At 35.9% G+C, this 20950-nt stretch overlaps 1 protein-coding gene across 1 annotated transcript in view; it reads right to left on the reverse strand.

Moving 5' to 3' along the window:
* Positions 1 to 13007: 13007 nt before the first annotated feature.
* The window catches only part of LOC131049102 (casein kinase II subunit alpha-2), a 102207-nt gene continuing 94264 nt past the window's right edge, over positions 13008 to 20950 (reverse strand). Inside the window, exons 7-10 of the mRNA XM_057983122.2 lie at positions 14403 to 14485; positions 14232 to 14295; positions 14001 to 14069; positions 13008 to 13882 (exon numbers count right to left, since the gene is read on the reverse strand). Coding sequence (XP_057839105.2) covers positions 13823 to 13882; positions 14001 to 14069; positions 14232 to 14295; positions 14403 to 14485 — 276 coding nt within the window. The 3' untranslated portion in view covers positions 13008 to 13822. The remainder of the gene's footprint in view (positions 13883 to 14000; positions 14070 to 14231; positions 14296 to 14402; positions 14486 to 20950) is intronic.

Genomic DNA, 20950 nt, shown 5'->3' on the forward strand with positions numbered 1-20950 from the left:
GGCGCTTGGCCTCCGACACTGGTCTCCTACTACTGTTCCTGCCGCTTTCTAGCGTCGGTCTCCCGTTGCAACTTCGAGGGCGACAACTTCTACTCCATCGGCGACCTCCCACTGCCGTCGATCATCTAGTCATCCTGCCACGTGACTTTCCCGACACACGAACCCCGCCACATCAGCTTCGCCTAGTCATCCTGCCACACAGAGAGACCGTACTGCCACGTCAGCTATTTCAGCAAATCAAAGCTTGCCACGTATCAATCCGTACTGTATGGACACCTAGTCAGCAGGGAGGTGAAGTTTTTGCAATGGTCATACGACCGTCAAATTTAACCTCATGTTTTGCTGACGTCATCATTTTTTTGAAAATTTGGCAGGCCCCCTCCATTGAGCTTTTTGATTTTGCAGTTCAACTTCAAATGGCCATATCTTGCTCATTTTTGCTCCTTTTTTTTTTGAAATGGGCTAATTTTTCGTGTACTTCCTCATGGTGGCATTATTTTCTGATTTTGATGGACAAGTTTTTCAGAAATCTTAGTTTTTGGTGACTGTACCTGTCCAATCCCCGTTTCTGCAACTTCCGGGACTCCGTTTGGGCTCATACAAACTCCTTTTCAGGTGTCATTTTTTTTTAAAGTGTATAATTTTTTGTCTACTCTCATAATATGCTATCAGTTTGCAGCTATTTTGGGTAGAAATTGTACTTTCAACATATGGTCTTTTTTGGCCAATTTGGCACTTGTATTGCATAGATCTCTCTTGCTAGTCTTTTGCATTGTAGTTCTAAGCCTACTAGGGCAGTTTTAAAACAAAATCAGAAGTCCACCTTGCTATTGTTTGCAAGTGGCCTATTGTACACGCACTACACATAAAGTGCCAAAATCATCATTTTAGGGGGGGGGGATACCTTGATTGATTGAATTTGGGGGGGTGTCTCTTGTGTTCCTTTCTTTTTGCTGCTATGGTTTCTCCTAAGTTTCCTCTCTTTACTCCTCATAATTATGCTACTTGGAAAATTGATGGATGGAGTAAACTTATGGAAAAAGGACTAACTCATTATATTGATGGAACTATTGTTGCTCACACTGATCTTGTTGGTCACTTGGATTGGCTCACTAAAAATATCATGGCAATTGGTACCTTAAGAAAGTATGTATCAAAGGATCTGATTTTTCATATTGAGAAATGTACTCTAATTAAAGGATGCTTGGCAAAAGTTTCAAGACTTGTATGGTCAAGTTGATGAGATTAGGGGATATTAGATTGATAGTGATCTCACCATGTTAGATCCCAAGATCTTTGATACTATACAAGATTATGTCGCTAAGGCAAAAGAGTTGAGGGCACATCTCAAGTATTATGGCATTGATAAGAAGATTACTCAATTGATCTTCAATTTGATGGGCAAATTTCCACAAGGATATGCAACATTTGTTTCTAGTTTCCAAACCCATAGGATGACAATGGGTTCAAGCTACACAACGCCTACATTTGATGCTCTTGCTGAAATGTTGATGATGGAACAAACTAAGTTGATAAGCATGGTCATTCTTAAGACTTCTAAGTCTCAAGCATTAGTGGCAAATCAAGGGAACAAAGGAAATCAAGGAAAGGACAACTCCAACAAGAAGAAATGACAATCAAAGCCTAAAGACAAAGCACCACCTTCTCCACAACAAGGAAATTCATCCTCTTCCAAGAGGGACAATGCACCAAAGAGGGAGAGACCTACTTGTGCCTATTGTAAAAAGTTTGGTCATGAGGAGCGTCATTGCCATTCTAAGAAGATTGATGAGCTCACACACATCCTCAAAAAGCACAACATTGATTTGCCTAATGCCTACAAGAAGGATGATTCATCAACTTCCACTTCCTCACAATCAAAAGGGAAAGGGCAAGCATTCATGCCTTCTACAAGTGGGAAGACTCACTCTTTTGGCACAAGAAAAGGAAAAGCTCTTTGTGCTACTACAAGTCATTATTCAGGGAGATGGCTTCTAGATTCAGGGGCTTCTCATCATATGGCATCTTCGTAGTCTATGTTCTCTTCATTTGAGCCTTGCACCATGCCTCAGATTTTGATGGGCACATACATATATGGATGTGATTGGGAAAGGAACTATTGCCATTGGGGATAACTCCTTCAATGATGTGTTGTGCGTACCCCACTTGACAAACAATCTTCTTTCCATCTATCAAATCACACATGGTGCAACTAAGAGAATTGTGGAGTTCACACCCGAGTCAGTTTTCATTAGAGACTTGGAGACTAGAGCTATCACTGCGAGTGGGGTGGTTGATCATGCATCTCGGTTATACTTATTTTCAGATTTTGTTGATGAGGATGATTTCACATATGATGATCACACTTCTTGTGATGATTCAAATTTTGAGGAGAACTTTGGGTACTTGAACTTGGGGATTCTCACATGTGACTTCGTTCTTGAGCCTTGTGTTTCATCTCCTCCTATTGATATCACATCACCTATTGCACCTGATGATGTAGATAGTGAGACAGTTTTTCCTTCATGTGATTCAGTGCAACAAGATAGTCATTGTCTTCCAACTTTAGATTCATGGGATGAGTACTTGATAGACATTGCAGGTTTGTTTGTGGAATCCTACATTGCAGATTTGGGAGACATCATTGATGATATTCATCTTCTCTTTGATGAAGATGATCCTTCTTCGATTGTTGTGAGGGATCACTCTGACCCTCTTGTTCATTCTCTATGTGATCATTCTTTCAAGGTTGACATGATTGTGGATACTTATGTACAGTAGTTGGAGGAGGTCTCTTTATGTTTAGAGGAGACATGTGAGTCTTTGGGACTTGTTCTACATTCATCTCCACTAGATCTTGGAGTGCCTTTTTCAGCAGTGTGGAGCAGTTCACCACCTTTGGAGGGGGTATCTTTCAACATTGACATGGAGACACTTGAGCAGTTTTCAAAGACTTCATTCATCATGAGTTTTTTTCATACATCTTCCCTTCATGATTGGGGAGACTTCATGGATACACCTTTGGTTTTGTTTCTTCCCAAGGGGAGGAATGTTGTTCGACATTCATGGATCAGTTTCTTCATTCATTCTCGAGCTTCTACCATTGGTGCAAATTCTACATTGAGGGGGGGCTACCTAGCTTCTCTTCTTCTCTCATATTGCGGGGGGGCGAGGGGGGGCGCTTTTTCCTCACATGGGGTTTTGTCCTTCACATACTTCTATGAGAGTTCTCTTGTATTGTTTTCATCTCTCTTTTGGGGGAGGGTTTTTTCCCATTGGGTTTTTCTCTCTTTCCTCGCTTTGTGAGAGATTTCATTGCATTGGTTTGCATGCATTTGCATTTGTATATGGGTACCTAACATGGCCTTGTAGCCAAGACCCATCTTGCATTGCTTAGTTGCATTGTAGACTTAAGGGCATTCCCCTAAGTTGCACTTAAGGGGGGTGTTGGTGTAAATAATTATTCATCGTGGATATTATTACACCTTACTTAAGTTTACTTAGGAAATGCATTTCCTACTAGTTTGGGTATGAGACACTTGGGTGTTTGTGCCACATTGGGATAGTGTGTGTAGGAAAATGTCCACCTTTTATGGTGTGATTTTATTACTACTCTATCATATCCACTTATTGTGGAGTGATAATTCCACCTTCGCTGGGTGATCCACCTCATGTGCAATATTTTATTGTTTCTCCTACCTACCACACCTATTTCCTACCTACCCTTGTTTCTTATTGAGCCACATGTCATGTTTGTGTGCTCAAATATCCATATTGCCTTGCCTATATATGCAAACTCTTATTCATTGTATGATTTACCATTTTTATCTATTGATGAGAATACAATTTATTCTTGTCCTATATTTTATCTCTCTATTTTGTACATTTCATTGAGCTCTCACACCATTTTTGCCTTTTCAAATTTGAGCAGGAAAACCAATCCCATGTCGACTCATGTCGAAAGGCAAGTATAAAAGGAGGTTTTCCCCTCCCATTGGGAGATAGAGGCATAAGGACACACACATGAAATTAAATTTGACATCAAGCATTCAAGCAATTGAGCAAGTAATCAATCTTCCTTCAAGCCTTGGAGCAACAACAAAGTCAAGATTCAAGCATTGAAGTGGATATTCACATCTTATTTTGTCAAATACTTCATGAAACCCTAATTCGGTGTGGAGAAAAATAAAACTTCACAAGGAGGTATATCATTTGGTTTGCAATCATTATTCAACATCTCCCTCAAAACAAGAATGCATCTCCCTCAAAACGAGAATCTTCAATTACAACAATTCAATTATCTTTTATCTCTATTTCATGGTTAATTCCAAAAACGAAGTTTGACTTAGGCAAGCCCCCATTCCCAACCTATTTTCCTTTTTTCTTTGTGTGCATGAAACAGGTACAAAGTTGTGATCTTCAGAATCGATATTATTTACAGAGATGAATCAATCCCCCTTTGGTGTGCGAAAAGTTTGGAGGACCGGGATGAATTTTGCCACGGTCTTGACATTTTAGGAGCTCCTTTAGGGATCAAATCTAAATCTACTTATATTTATCAAATCCAGGTGCATGCCTCAATCCGACAACTGTAGCTTGTTGTTTATGTGTTTTTACTTTCATTTTCAACACTTTACGCTAATTTCTGCAATTCAACTTACAAAAGAGGGCAAACAAAATCATCCCTTGAATCCAAACAATATTTTCTTTGCTAGTTTTTTACTAAATCTATTGGATTCAACCCTCTTTTTAATGTAATAGGTCCCTAAGTAAAAATTAGCGATTTTCATCCTTCTTGTGGTGGAAACCCTTATTTTTCACCCATTACATCATCCAAATTTGGTGTTGCACCACAAAAGCTCATCATCCTTATTTAAAAAAATTACATTCTAGTTGGCAAGTTCATTGGATGTGAATTTTTGAGCCTCTAGATTAAAGGCCTCGAAAGTTTTCCAAGAGATCTCCAAACTAGTACTGTTATTAATTGTGAGATAGTCTTGGACCTTATCTTTGTAAATATTCTTTATGAATTATGCACAAACTTTTAGCTTAGGAACATCATCGACAGATGGTTACCCATTCCAAGAATCAATCTAGAATAAGGCAGACTAATCGTTATTGATCTTCCAATTTAGATGCTCTATGATAATAGGTTGACACTTCAACTTAAAGTTCCATCAATGTGTAATGGTGAAAATATTAAGGTTTCCACCATTAAATGTATGAAAACTGCTAATATTTACTTAGTGACCATTACATTAGGGAAAGATAAGAATTAGATAGATCTAAACCTAAGAGGTCTGAATGTTGATTTAATTCCAAGGGGTTTTAAATGAAAGTGCCCTCTTCCTTCCCTAGAGTTAAATTGAATTACTGATTTTGTTGAGATTAAGGTAAATGTGTTGGAATTGATGTAAAAAATGCATAAACAATAAGCTACAATCGTCAAATCAAGCCACGAACCTAGATTTGAGGATTTTAAGAGGATTCAGATTTGTCCCCAGAAGGAGCTCTTGATTTGTCAAGACCAGTGTGATGTTTGTTCTGGTCATCCGAACTTTTCACACACCAATGGGGGATCGATTTGTCTCTGCAAATAAAGCTTATATTGAAAACTGCAGCTTCGTACCTATTCCTACGCACATTGGTGAAGAAAAATAGGTCAAACACTGATTTTGGAATTAACCATGAAATATAAATGAAATCTAATTGAATTGCAGTAATGGAAATGTTCTCCTTTTGAGGGAGATGTTGAATAATAATTGAAAACACAAATGTTATACCTCCTTGTGAAATTTTGTTTGTCTCCACATAAAATTAGGGTTTCATGAAGTCTTCAATAACATAGAACATGAATGTCAACTCCAATGCTTGAATCTTGACTTTATCTCTGCTTCAATGCTTGAATGAAGACCGACTACTTGCTTGCTTGAACTTGAATGCTAAGGGGACCCAGGCGCCACACCCTAGTCCTGCCCAATCAAAGACCAAAATAAAGGGGCAAGATGATGTGCAAAGTGAAAATGGTGATAAATATGCATAGCAAGAGCATAATCAGGTCCTATTCAAGCCTCAGAGCACAAACGCCAAAGTCAGGGCTCAAATGTGATCAAAATTGTAAGAGTACAATTTAGGACGCTACATTTAGCCCCCACTTTAGTGGGAGTATGAGACTAAGCATACTCTTGGTAAAGTACAAAGGTTCACTTTGAAAGGCTTTCATCAAGATGCTAAGGAGGCAAGACACACCAAGCCTCTAGTGGACTTTAGGTATCTTACTACTTCAAGATCAAGATAAAAGGAACATCACAAAAAAAAGAGAAAGAGAACCATTGTTAATGTTATTGTAGCTATGGTCAGATTCCTTCAAGCCGACATAGATAACATAAAGGTTGAGATAATATAATTATATTATAATTAGTGTGATAATATAATTATATTATAATTAGTGTGATAATATAATTATTGATATTATAATAATTATATTGATGATACAATTATTATATTATTATTATTGTTGTGAGATGATATAATTATATTATTATGTAGTAATATAATTATTAAATTAATGGGGCCACATGTCAAGAGTGGCGACCCTTGGTGAAAAGATACCTCTCACATATATAATGAGATGTGCAATCTCATTCAATATGGAATATATAGTGCTTGGAGGAGACAATTGTGAATTGTCTATGGTTGGGAGGGCAAATCAGCGCCCGTGGTTAAATGAGCACAAAAAAACATCATGGTATAAGAGCAACTCGGTCTTAGGGATCTTTCTGGTGCTATTTATTCTTGGAGCAGAATATTATTGTTTCAACTATAATCCGCATACTTCACTCTTGATCAAATTAATGTTTTGAACGGAAGTCACAGTACTAGATATTATATCTGTGAGAATCTGCATAATACTTGCCATGGGAAATAATTATATTGTCATGTATTTTCGGCTCTATTGAACGAACGTAGAATGGAATTGTTACAAGATGTGTGAGTCGAGGGGCAACGAGTGTCGATGGTTAACGAATATAATATACAAATAAGCATACCGCAGATCTCACATTTTCCTTAAGTGTGAGCAATAATTTGAGGATATATCGTGGTTTCCAAAAGAACTACCAAGCATGAATAATCATTGGCAGATTATACCTTATAATATTGCAAATATAATAAGGAGCGGCTTCATAGTTTGAGCGATTCTTTTTCCAGCAGATATGCCGGAGGTTCTGACTTGACATCAAATAACAATATTATGATCATTCATTCAGTGCATGCCACATGGCCATGTTGGACGACTATGTTCAAACACTTAGAGTAAATCTTCACAGACCTGGAGCATTTTAGGTGTTTCGAGCAATTTGGATGGAGAACATTTCATCGTGAGATTGATAATGCATGTTTCAGTTCGCAATCCATCATGGAGTTAACTAGCATTTGGAGGAAAACATTCATATTACGGATACATGAATTGCTTATACGATTTGGGGAAGTGGTAATGGTATAAGATCATGTTGACGGGAAAGATCATCAAACAAGTATTTCAATTCATTGATCCATATTGAGAACATGAGGAGGAGGATATTGTGTCCTTAGAGGAATAAACAGGGAACCATTCTGAGCAGCCGTTTTTTGGAGGATGGTTATTATTTGAGACTCGAAACTTATTATATCTCATACAAATTTATATTATCGTGACGAGCTTCTCTCAAAATCGATCAAGTGAAAGTAGTCTACATGTCAATATACGACAAATCAGGGATATGAAAGAACAATATATTACTATGTCGCAATAACTAATCTGAAATGTCATTGATTCACATATTGAAGATGAATATGATCGTGGCCAATAGTGGTCACACAAACTTTCTGGTGATGGCTGAACACTGACAAAGTATTCATTTGAATTAGATTTCAATATCTCTATTACAAAGCCAGAATCAATAGCCAGTTGTCTTCCACTCCAAATATCCAGAGATCTTGTTTCTTATGCACTGTGACTTCCACACAAAGTTGTTGTAGATATATTGTGTCTCACGTGATGATTTCTTCATTGCATTGAGGAGTATGGTAAGAAGATCGGACGAGGGCCACAATTAGTGTATATAGCGATATTTCCAAACTAGTGTCGATGCATTTTGGAAGAATGTTGTGCAGTATGGTGTATAACCAATTACGTGATTGAACATTGCAATTGATTTAAGTTGATTTGGTTATAACTATATGTCTAGTTGTGAGCAACTGAGACCAATCTACAACTATTCACCCAATAGAGAGAATATTTAAGGAGTTTAGAGGTGTGATGGGAAGGGAGCGTGTGTCATAGTTTAAAGAATATATCTTTGATAAGTCCATTATGTTTTGTAGATATAAAGCATATAAGAGGTGCTCAAGAAATCTCTGGACAACCCAGTATGAGGGTGTTAACAACCTACTTCACTACAAGGTAAAGGTTGCACAAGCATAAGACAATAATTAGCCACAACACCAAGAATTATAGCAGCAATATAAAGATGTAATTAGCCACTCCTACTCAAATGAGACAATCAACAATCAAAACCTTTGCCAGATTGAAGGTAACATGCCAAAATTGATATCCTAATCTATCCAATTGAAGGCAAAATTCTAAGAAATTGTTACAAGGGACTGGTGCAAATACAACCATCTACTCACAATTCCATAAACTTTTCACAGTGTGATTCTATGCTCATTGATGATGAGCCAGTTGTAAATACCTACCCTTATATTCAGGTGATGATAGCATCTAGGATTATAAAGCAGAGTTGAGACAAGAGGGCTCTCCCAGTGAGAGGGAGCAGACTGCAAGGGGATTTTGTTCTAATCTCAAGATGATCATACTGGTCTAGGACTTGATCTTATGACAATAGGTCCAAGGTGGTCTTGGATCTAGCACTTTCAGCCGTATGTGGATCATGCCAGATGATGAGAGTCTCTTGAAGCAAGATATCCTTATGATTGGACCATGTGAGCAAGGTATGCTTCCGTGACAGAGGGAGCAGCTAGAGGATCTACTTCAGTTGACTTCTGAGGATCTTGGATCAGAAGGAGTAGATCATGTAAAGATGGTTTCTCTACTAGCTAGAGGACTATGATTCATGGGATGAAGTCTCATGTATGTAGGCTGGAAGGCCTTTATGCGAACACCTAGGTTGTGATATTCCTGGATAGATGGATACTTGGTGAGCTTGGGATTCACCACGAGTGGTGAAGACTTCAACCTTGTATTTCATGATAGGTCAAAGCATGAGGAGATCAAATATCACTATATTAGAGATATGGTACCAAGAAATGCTATTCAATTGAGATACATTAGTACTAATGAGCAGACGACAAATATTCTCACCAAGCCTCTCTCCAAAATAAAGTTTGTATATTTTCGAGATAAGCTTGGTATGGTGGAGAATGAAGCCCTAGCTGAGATTGAGTCTCAACATCATTGATATATATTTATATTTTATACTGTTGCATTCTTCTCTTTGAGAGAGAAGTTTAAAGTGTAAGCTCTTGTTAATGCATTTCTCTTTGAGGAAGACTTGAGGTGTAATATCTTATCTCCACCCTCTGATATGGTTCATGGTGGATGTCATGTGTGTGACGCCATGACAACACCACGTGAGAGAGTTTGTGGTGATTTTCTTGTACTTGTGTGTTTACCCTCTGGATGAGCCATGGTGAATATCATTGTGAGGTGACAATGTCACAATGATGAACACTTGTGCATCTTACCATCATTGTGAAGTGACGATCTCACAATAATGGTTGATATCTCGCGATGTAATATCTATGGATAAGCCACAATGGTGGATATTACGTGAGGAGATATCTATATATAAGCCATAATGGTGGATATCACGTGAGGTGATATCTATGGATAAGCCATGATGGTTGATTTCACAGAGAGGTGATATCTTTCCTTTCCACATATGGATGTAGCCATTGTGGTCAATCATCACAATAAGGTGATGTAACTTGTAAACATTAAGAAGGATTCCTCCCTAGCTAAGATGGAGTGTTGATATTTATAGCTAAAGTCGAATCCTTGGTTGGGCCGACCCAATGAAGAAGTGCTTCATTAAATATAAATATCAAGAAGGATTCCTCCCTAGCTAAGAGGGAGTGTTAATGTTATTGTAGCTATGGTCGGATTCCTTTAGGCCAACATAGATAACATAAAGGTTGAGGTAATATAATAATATTATAATTAGTGTGATAATATAATTATTGATGTTCTAATAATTATATTGATGATACAATTATTGTGATTAATAATATAATAATTATATTGATGATACAATTATTGTGATTAATAATATAATAATAATATTGATAATATAATAATTATATTGATAATATTATTGTGAGATAATAAAATTATATTATTATTATTGTTGTGAGATGATACAATTATACTATTATGTAATAATATAATTATTAAATTAATGGGGCCACATGTGAAGAGTGGTGACCCTTGGTGAAAAGACACCCCTCACATATATAATGAGATGTGCAATCTCAATCAAGATGGAATATATAGTGCTCGGAGGAGACAATTGTGAATTGTCTATGGCTGAGAGGGCAAATCAATGCCCGTGGTTAAACGACCACAGAAAAACATCAACCATCACTACTAGCCTAGTAAGGTTCGCTTACCAAGAGTCATGGAAAGGAAAATACCAAAATTACAAAGCAAAAAGGCTAAGTTCGCTAAGTAACTTAAGTATCAAGATGCACAACGAGAGAAACATTGAGCTGAGCGCATACCCCCATGATAAAGCGATTGTATACATTCATCCAAAAGAGAAGCACCCTATCACAATGGCATGCCCCCAAGAAGGATACATCCAAGGATTATGTTCACAAAATGCACAACACATAAGGGTTCTACTAACTTCAGGGTCAATATGCTCTTATGATAAATAATGTATATCATGTATATATTTGCATTGAATTGTCCTCCTCCCCCAAAGAAAATAGAACCACTATGGAAGAGGAGCACATGTCTTTTAAGTCAACATGGGAGAGACCAGAAGAAATCTCAACGCTTTGCATCGTCCTCAAGTAGACAACACTAGGGACAACAAATAAAAGAATTGAGAAACAAATAGAGGAAGGTTACGAAAGAGAGGGAGAGAGGGAGAGAGAGAGAGTGAGAGAGTCTACGACACAAATGAAGCTAATCAAGCAAGCCACCCACCTCCCCATCTTACTAAACATTGTTTTGGAAAGGTGGACAATATGCTAGAAGAGCGACTTCAAGCACAGTAGATGGAGCTACCACAAGTTCCAAACCAAGACCATGCTTTAACGATGGATCACTTTGTCTATTACTAGGAGCTAGGATTAATGCTTGTTAAAATTGTTTAAATAAATCATTTTCAACATCAACATATTCATATTCATCACTTGAATCAACATTGTTAGCATGAACATCATTTTCATCCATCTCTTCATCAAGATTAATAAAAATAGGATCTTTAATTGGAATAGAACATGAACCATCATTTTTCTTAAGCATTTTATGTCTTGGAGATTTAGGTTGAACTTCCTCCCTAGGGTTAAGTGAAGGCTAGACAAATGGGATCATGTCAACATTTGGAGTCTTTTGGGAGGAAATAGGTTGAGAAGAAAGTTCACGAGCTCTAGCACGATGTCTTCGTCGACGTTCTCTTGCACAACGGTTTCTTTTAGTTTTAGCTAAAGGTTTGGGATCAATAGGCATATGCTTCTTCTCTTCCTTTAAATAAGGATGCAAAGGAGAAGGTTTCTTAGGTTAAAAGATAGGAGATTTTGAGAGCTTTCCTTTGTAAGATGTAGTAGGCGGAACCACATGTCCAAAAAACAATTAATTACTGAAAAAAAATTCCTACTGAAAAAATACAAGCATTAAGTAATAGAAAATTATAAATTTGCAGAAACTAAACCCAAAAAGAAATCCATTAAAATTGCCCAAACAAGAACCAAACAAAAAAACCACTAAAAAATCGGATATCCAACCTAAAAACTGCCTACACCGTCATGAAGTACATGAAATTCTATCGCATTTCAATAAAAACTACAAGGGAAAAAAAGAGCAACAAATGAAAGAGAAAAGCCCCTTTGAAGTTTACCTACAATATCAAAACTATAGATGGGGTGATCTTCCTCCCTAAATGATAGAGCTACTATGTTGTGCTTGGGTGGTTGAGAGGTGTAGGGGGGTTGACTATGCTTTTGGTGGTCCACAAGCGGTAAATTGATGAATGATCTTTGACTGAGCAATGGCGATGGCCAAACTATCTTGGTGCAAAAGGCTTTTTGTTTTGAAAATGATTTAAAAACAAACTTTATGAAGTTAAGTATAGGAGGACGAGGTTATGAAGTTATGTATAGGTCAAGGATTCCCACCACCCCACCATATATATGGTGGTATTGGGCATAGTCCACCCTCAACACCCTTGATTGCCATATTCATTGTATTTAAGGAGAATATTTCCTCAACTTAAGGGTTAACATATCAATAAGCGTCAACATGGTCAATGCTATGTACAATTGAAAAGTGTTGATGCTATGTACAGGTAAGGTTATGGATACCAATCACAAAATCATGACACGGTGAACTAAAGACTACCTGAACAAGTTATGATATAAAATTGCATAACTAAAACTTCTAACACTATATTATCAGGATAGATTATTCATTCACGATACCATGCAGTGTTTATGCAATATGGACGACAATTATTTCATTCATTTGCCGGCTAACATGGCATATTTTTAACATAAGCTTGTGACAGCAATGACAGCCCCAATGGACTTAAAATTTAATTTGACATTTTGAGAAATAAATATCCAATCTTATTAGATGTTTTTCATGTTCTGCTGATTCTTAGAGGAGAATCTGTTTTGCTCTTATGTATTGCATGATATGTTTTCAAACAAAAGGATGAACTAATGAAACAAATAAAATTCTTAAAGCTAAAGAGAAACCACAACATCCACAAAACACATGCTGAAATTCACAGCCCCCATAGGATTAAAGCATTGTCTAGACATTGGCATTTTGGTTCTTTAAATCCACAGCCCCATAGGATTAAAACATTGTCTAGACATTGTCATTTTGCTTCAAATCCACAGCCTCATAGTATTAAATTGTTGACAATGTAGTATTCAATAAATGCCCTTTGAGTCACTTACAAAATTTACCACAAATTTGAAGAACCAAAATAACATAGCTCTTCAAAACTTGGGAGCTAATGGCACCTTTTGAAAATCATAAACAAACAATATGGACTAGTACCTACCGAGTATCCGTTGGGATCTATCTTTGCATGATTGTGCTCACTTGTAGTTCGAATATAGTACAGTAGAACCCCTGATGAATGAATCTGGCAGTATTCTCTGTTCTAACTATACTTCTACACTAAAGTGGATGACTACTACATACTGCCACGAAAACCAACAAGAAGATAATGGAGGATTAACCTTGCAGACCATAGAAGGAAACTCTAGGCTCATTACATAACAGTTGATACTAAAAAAAACTTTTCCAAACTCCAGCAAGACCAATTAACGTGCGTTAAGCAAAATTTCAAAACAGTAATATGAAATTAAGAATGGAGCACATTCTGTTACATTTTTAAGAACTCATCTATGGGTCTGAGTACCGACATTGCGTGTTTGCAAAGACGGGTTTCACATTTTGTCATTTCAGCAAACAGTATAAGAGAAGAAATCATAAACAGCCACATCCTATTATAGCACCATCAAGGTTTGGTAATATCTCAACAGCCATAGAACTCCGCACTACCAAATACTGGCATCCATCTTACTGATTGCGAGATCTGCTTACTTCTGCAGACCTTACTTGATAAAAGTAAGGATGGGCCTGGATATAGTAAAAAGAATATAAGAAAGACAACTTGAAAATATGATCCAGCAAAAGAAACTGATTAAACAGAGCCAAAAAAATATTCCACAATGTAACAATTGGAAAAAAAGCACACCATTGCTTCTTTTGCAGTTGGCCTTTCTTGATGATCATATCGAAGCAGCTTATCCAGAAAATCAACAGCCTGAAAATTATTCATAACCATGAAAAACATAGATTATAAAATGTGTGGCCATACATTCTAATAATCTATGTGAGGAACAAAAACATAGATTTAGATTTATCATATCAAACAACTAAAAATGACTTCCTGGGAAAACTAGTGCATTTTTAGTTTCATACAAACCTCTGGGACAACAAGATGCTGATTATCAGCATTAATAAACTTTGACCAAGGCTTTCTGCTGTGTCTGCATTAAAGAGCAAGAAATTTTTTGATGGTGATATGAACTTCAAATGCAAAAATGCTTAAGAAACAATTGAACATCCTACAAAAGAGGTATAATGCAAAATATACCTTCCAACAAGTGCCTCAAGGTGAGGATCAAGCTCTATGCGGTATTTATTCAAATAAGCATTTAGTTCATCAGTGCCAAGTACCTGAGAAACAGATTTAAATAAAAATTATCATCCTAATAAAATAAATGGAAAGCTTCTACCATTCACGTTTCACAATTATTTATCAATAGCTCAACCATAATTATCTTTGATGAATTCGTGTTTTTCATTATGGCTAGGATTACTACTGCATTGTCCTTGATTCCTTGGGAAGACATACTTATTTGATGGATTGTTACCTACTTTTCTTCATTTTGGAGGAGTGTAACAAAAGCAGATGGCATTAAGGTTTCACCTTTGCAGACTTTATAGGCCCCTCCAAACTAATTTTGATTAAGAGTCATTTCATGAATATGATAAGATTTTATGACGATTTATGCATTCTGCATTCTCAATATGTATAGACTTAAAATTTCTGTATTGCAACATGTTTTGCACAGCTTTAAAGTTAACACAACTCTTCATTGATCTGACGAATAAAGGAGTCAAAGATTCCATTAAGGCTCCTATTGTAATAAATTGATTTGTTTTATTAATCCTTCATTATTTGCTGCAATTTTTATTTTTACTTTTTAGTATAGTTATTTCCTTTAAACCTATTTGTTGTAATTTAGATCTAAAGAAATTCTGGAACTGAAAAAGGGAACCAAACGAAAAACTTTCATTCATTGTTTTAAAAGGATGGACTATTGTCCAGGCACTAAAATGATTCTTCCCGTTTTCACTTTAAAAGTTATAAACATACAATGGACACATTATCGTGTTTTAAGTCATTACTCACAAGACATCAAAGTGAGGCTAAAATAAATTGGAAGTCTAACTGTGCATGGAAATAAACATAGAAAACATGTTCAAATTAATCAAGATATGATGCCAACAAAATGGGAGCATTGAGCTACATTAAAAAACCAAGAGATATTCAGCAGTTTTGAAATTGTGTTTCCATCATGAATAGATGTAACGAAAGGTGTCTCAACCTTGCATCTTAATGTTCTGATTTGTTAATTATTTGTATTTATTTACTATTTTGGCCTCAAATGGGAAATGAGGCATCTCATTTTGTGTTGGCATTATCTAGCATGCATCAGATATTTTGAGAGGTGTGTAGAAGGTTGTAAGAGCATCTAATGTCATTAAGATGTGTAAGAACATCTTATGACATTGTCAGATGGGAGTTACTTATGACAAAGTCTGACATGTAAGAGGCTTTACTGATTTCAGACCTCATTTTATGCTTCTTTCCGCTGTTCTACATATGGTTTGATGTGCTATAGGTTCATATCCTGTGATGTCCCCTACTTAATATTCCCTGAAAAGAATACAAATAGTTGGTGCACTAGGATAGGAACTTACCATTAGTCAATACTTTTACGAACTCTTGCAAAAAAAATCCCTACAGAAACAAATATGAATACAAGAAATGTATATACATAAGTTTACATATGATTTATAGATATTTATAATTTGATTAATTACAAGAGTGTTTGCGGCAGAATGATTTGGGAATTGAGTCATGATTGGATTTGCCCAGCCAACCCCCGCTAAGCCCAAGAGCAGAACTTCGTCCCGTTTGGCCTTGGGCAGACTTTGTCATCCAAGGTGGCCCACTTGGCAGGGTGTGGGTCTCATCCTCCTAATCATACCCTTACCCAATGTAAATTATTAATGTAGGAACGGTATGGGTAGCATAGTGGAGTTCTCAGTTCTACCATTCTAAGCCCAGGAACAGATCTCAGCCCTCCTGGCCTATTGCAGACTTTGTCATCAATAGGTGGTCTACTTAGATGATAAACCTTAACCCTCATCCCCCCTTCCATTGTTAACAGATTATCTCATTTAATCTGATGTTATCTATACATTAATTGCACCAATCGTTGTGTTGTAATTCAATGATTATTTATCCCAACGTTCATTATATTATTTGAAGCCATTGTGTACTTTACAGATTGTATTAAAAATGTGCCAGTAGATCGTAGTTTCATTATAATTGTATGTAACTCATGGTTGTCTACCAGATATACAGAATGTGAATCTATTAGAATTATATATTGAGTTATGATATCATTATAGGGAGTTGGACCAGACCCTAGTTAAGTTAAATTATGCTTAATTATCTTCCTTTAGAGATTTAAATTATTAGTTCCGATGGTTTCCTAACCTATTGCAGGATCTCAATCAGGTACACATCTTGTTCCATTTGTAATTTTACATAAAATGGTGATTTAGGGCAAGAACTAGAGTTTTTACAAAAAAAAATAGCAGCATATTTATTCTATCAGTGTTTGGAAAGCCATTTCATATTGGGAATAATTTTGAACATTCCATGATCATTGCTTGAGGACAAGCAATCTTGAGTGGGGCAGACTGTGATGTCCCCACTTTGGAATAGAATTTAATAATAAATAATAAATAATAATAATATTAATATTAAAATAGAAAAGAATAAAATTAAAATTAAAATTAAAATATAAAATAATGTAATTAAACATAATTAAAATTTAATTAATTTAATGAATGGTCAAAAGACATGTTAGGAAAAGTTGTGACTCCCTCAAACATTGGATATAAAAGGGAGAAGAGAAACTCATTTTGAGAAGGTGATAATTTGGGAATCAGAAGAGCAAATCTGATTTAAATAAGTGCAGATCTGATTGTGAAAGGTTGCGTCCCTTTCAAAGGGCAGAAGTAATGAAGAGTTGCACACTTTCAAAGGGTGCTAATGGTGAAAGGGTGTGTCTCTTGCCAAAGGGAATCCATAATGAAGAGGTGTGACCTCTCCCTCACATTGAGAGATATAAAGGAAAGGAGTCAAAAGCATCCACGGACAGGATCATCGATCAGATCAGATCAGAACTATTATTAAGTTACAGGAATTGGCAGCCTCCTAGTAGGGGACATTACAAATGTTGGTCATTGCATTATTAATATTATGCGTACCATCAGATTTAGTCATGCTGTGGTGTTCTGAAGATTCATTAACAGATTAATACCAATTATATTATGAGAACGAATTTGTGTATATTCAGAATATATTATGACCTTCCCGTTTGAGGGTAAGGTGGCCTGGTTTTATCCTACCGGAAAAGCCACGACTTTCTGGAAAATTGGGACGTGACTGAATTAGAGTCATGTCCCTATGGTCGTATTCAATCATTCAAGAGATGAGTCCCATTTATCACGATAAACATCCACCGTTTAAGGGAATAATAATTATTTGTCCATTATTTGATTACTATCAATAATCAATTTATTTTTATATGTTTTCTACTTTTTTAATAATAAAAGTTTATTTTCTGTTAAAATTCAGACCAGTGCATATTTTAAATAACTGTTCAGAATTAGTAATCACAGATAACTAATACAGAGGATGATTAATATTACAATGCATAAATATAATGAGTACATAAGGAATTTATTAATGGGACATGACATATCCCTATTGGAAGTCATCAGTGGAAGTTTGTGGTGTGTTCGGAGGCTAACAACAAGGTGTTTGCTGATGTAGCAGACTGTTCCAAACCAAATCAGACTTGTTCATTGGCAGATAATTAGTTCAGACCTTTGAGGATTCATCTTTTGGCATCTAAATTAAGGAATTCTGACTTTGTGCATATGAAACAATGCTTATTGTCTAAAGAATTATCTATATTTAAGATGTATAAATCAGTAAACATGAATTGCAGCCAGTTGAATGTTAAACAATGCTTTATCAGTGTTGACAGCAGTATAATATTGAATGCATGCTCATATTGTTAAGCTCATTTGCCAAACTCTTCAATAAAATAAAATAAAATTAGGGAGTGTTTTTACAGTGAGTCCCATACACCAACTAGGCATGTGAACCCTGTTGTCGATCACTACAGAAACTAAGATATGTCCTCAAGTGAAAAAACTGACAAGACTGGCTGACAAGGAATAACTTGAAAACCAACACCATAAAAACAAAAAATCAAAAATCGAATTGTCATTGGTTGGGGCAATGCAAGATCGCCTATGGACCTAGAAGCTCCTACATAACCCAAGAACAATTCTTCATTTCTCATCTTAGTTTGTTTGCAGTTTCCTTTGGCATGATCTTTCTTCCAACTCATAAACTTCCACAATTATTGCCATCTCATTGTTTTTATTTACCATTTCACTCAAATCTTTGTATTCCTGATTTTGCTTACCATGAATTATCTACAGTGCTAATTATCTTGTTCTCGTAAGCCCATGTGTTCCTCTCCTCACAATAAGTGCAGGATTATAATAAAACCCTAAGTTGACAATATGGATATGGGAATGGGTATAAATTTAAGTGACACCAGTATGGCAAAACAATTCCCCCATGTACAGGTCTAAATGAGTATTTATATAATATACATACTAAACATGTAATATATTAAATAATATATAATTAATTAAAATATATTAATATATGTTGACTACTTTTATTCCAAAGAGGGAGGGATCGGAGGAAGTTGAGACTTCATATGGAAACCCAACTTCAAGACTTATAACTGATTGAGATCAAGCTAAAGCATCATATGTAAAACCTTTTCATTGGGCAAGTATATCATTTGACAAAAAGAGAGTACCTAAAGATACTTAGGGTAAGGTCATACATGAGACCCCTTAAGTCATTGCCATTCACCAAACTACAGGGCTTTACTTGTTTAAGATCCCTCATTATATATATAAATATTTGCTCCTCCAATGCTATGGCATACTCTTTTAAGCTAGTTAGTAACAACAAACATAGAGATTCCCCCAAAATTTTCAAGGTGAAAATCCCTAAGCACATAGGTCACACTAACTTTTCAAGGACACGATTGTTTTTTGACATTTTTTGCTTAAAAAAATCTTGCAAGATTCAGCAAGGGCACAACCCTTTTGGCCCTAGGAGTGCCGCAAGTAGAAGGGTCATTTCTTGGCCATGTCATCCATGCTTTGTTCAATTCAGTGACAAGATGAAGAATAAGAAAACCTGGTAGCTTAGAATTAAAACCATAATATAAAATGTGTGTACTATACATAGCTTTTTCTCACCTTTAACCATTCTAGACAATTTTGATTTAGCTACTGGATATTTTTTGTTTATCTATAAATCATCTCCAACAACTTCATACTCCAATATATCTCCATATTATACTCTACTATCACTCTAAAAGTTACTGACAAAAGCTTCAATATTGACCACTGATATTTTTGTTCATCCCTCAGTCCCCATCCATCATTCTTTGATGCCATTCTTTTTATCTCCTAATGATAACAATGAGCTTTGCATTCTACCTGCATCCATCCTTCCTGTCCAATTCCTCTATCTATAGTAGCTTGAAAATGTTTAAGTGTTCAGAATAATACGACACAATAATCTAACTATTCCCATACAGTCTCCATGTTTTGCTTTCCTAAATTATTGCATCTTTCTTCCATTTACTGCCATCCATCAATAACACAGCTAAGCTAAATATCAAAAAATTACATGCTAGTAAGTTCATGTCTACCTTCTTTCTTTAAGAAAGCACTACTCACCTTACCCACAAGTAATTTGTTGTCAAACTCAATAAATCTTCAAACTAAGCAGTGTAATAGTTAACATCAGATTTAACCAACCTATGAAACTATCGATTAGCAAAGCTCCTATAGTTCAAAAAGTAGCCAATAATGACCTGGTCTCCTACTAATTCTAAACAAACACAATGAGAAATAGATGCCTTCAAGCAATGGCATTGCAAGAAAAAAATTCACATTCTAGCCATGGCCGAACTCATATCAAATGTTTCTCAAGAAACCCACAATTAGTCAGTTCCATTAATTCAAAACTATAACCCCACCATTTCCATGAAAGAACTGCAAACTAATAGTTATCCAATAGAGACACTTTAATTGCTTTCAATTCTCTCATGGGGGTTTACAATTCTCTCAAAATAGAGGATGTAGAGAAGAGTGGGGCTTCAAATTGTATTTACAAGAGACGATTTCAAATAAATGCTTCGATAGGTTATTATCTGTCACATAGGTTGAAAGCTAGGACTTGGCACAAACTCATCAACCCACAGTTTTAACTCGGACTTGGGGCTTGACAAAGACTTAGGCAAAAAAAAAACAAAAAAAAAAACTAATATTACAAAGAAGTAATTGGTAAAAAACTTAATGAATTATTTACAAAGATCAAAAAGATCTTATAGAGTTACAAAGACGATGTTTCTAAATAAGAAACAATCGTAAATAGAAAGAATCAAATTATTTACAATATAATACATAATTGACCATTAATTAATAATAAACAATATTATTCTAATACCCTCATTTAATGGTCAATCTATCAACAACACCAAGCTGCCCCCTAAATCTAGCAAACTTATCTGGGCTGAGAGACTTGGTGAGAATGTCTGCAGCCTGATCTGCAATTGGAACATACTGCAACTGAACTGAGTTGTCTTGAACAAGCTTCCGAATAAAATGACAATGAATTTCCACATGCTTGGTTCTTTCATGGAAGACAGGATTCGTGGCAAGTTTGAG

This window comes from Cryptomeria japonica, chromosome 3 (assembly GCF_030272615.1).
Source record: "Cryptomeria japonica chromosome 3, Sugi_1.0, whole genome shotgun sequence".
Classification (NCBI taxonomy): domain Eukaryota; kingdom Viridiplantae; phylum Streptophyta; class Pinopsida; order Cupressales; family Cupressaceae; genus Cryptomeria; species Cryptomeria japonica.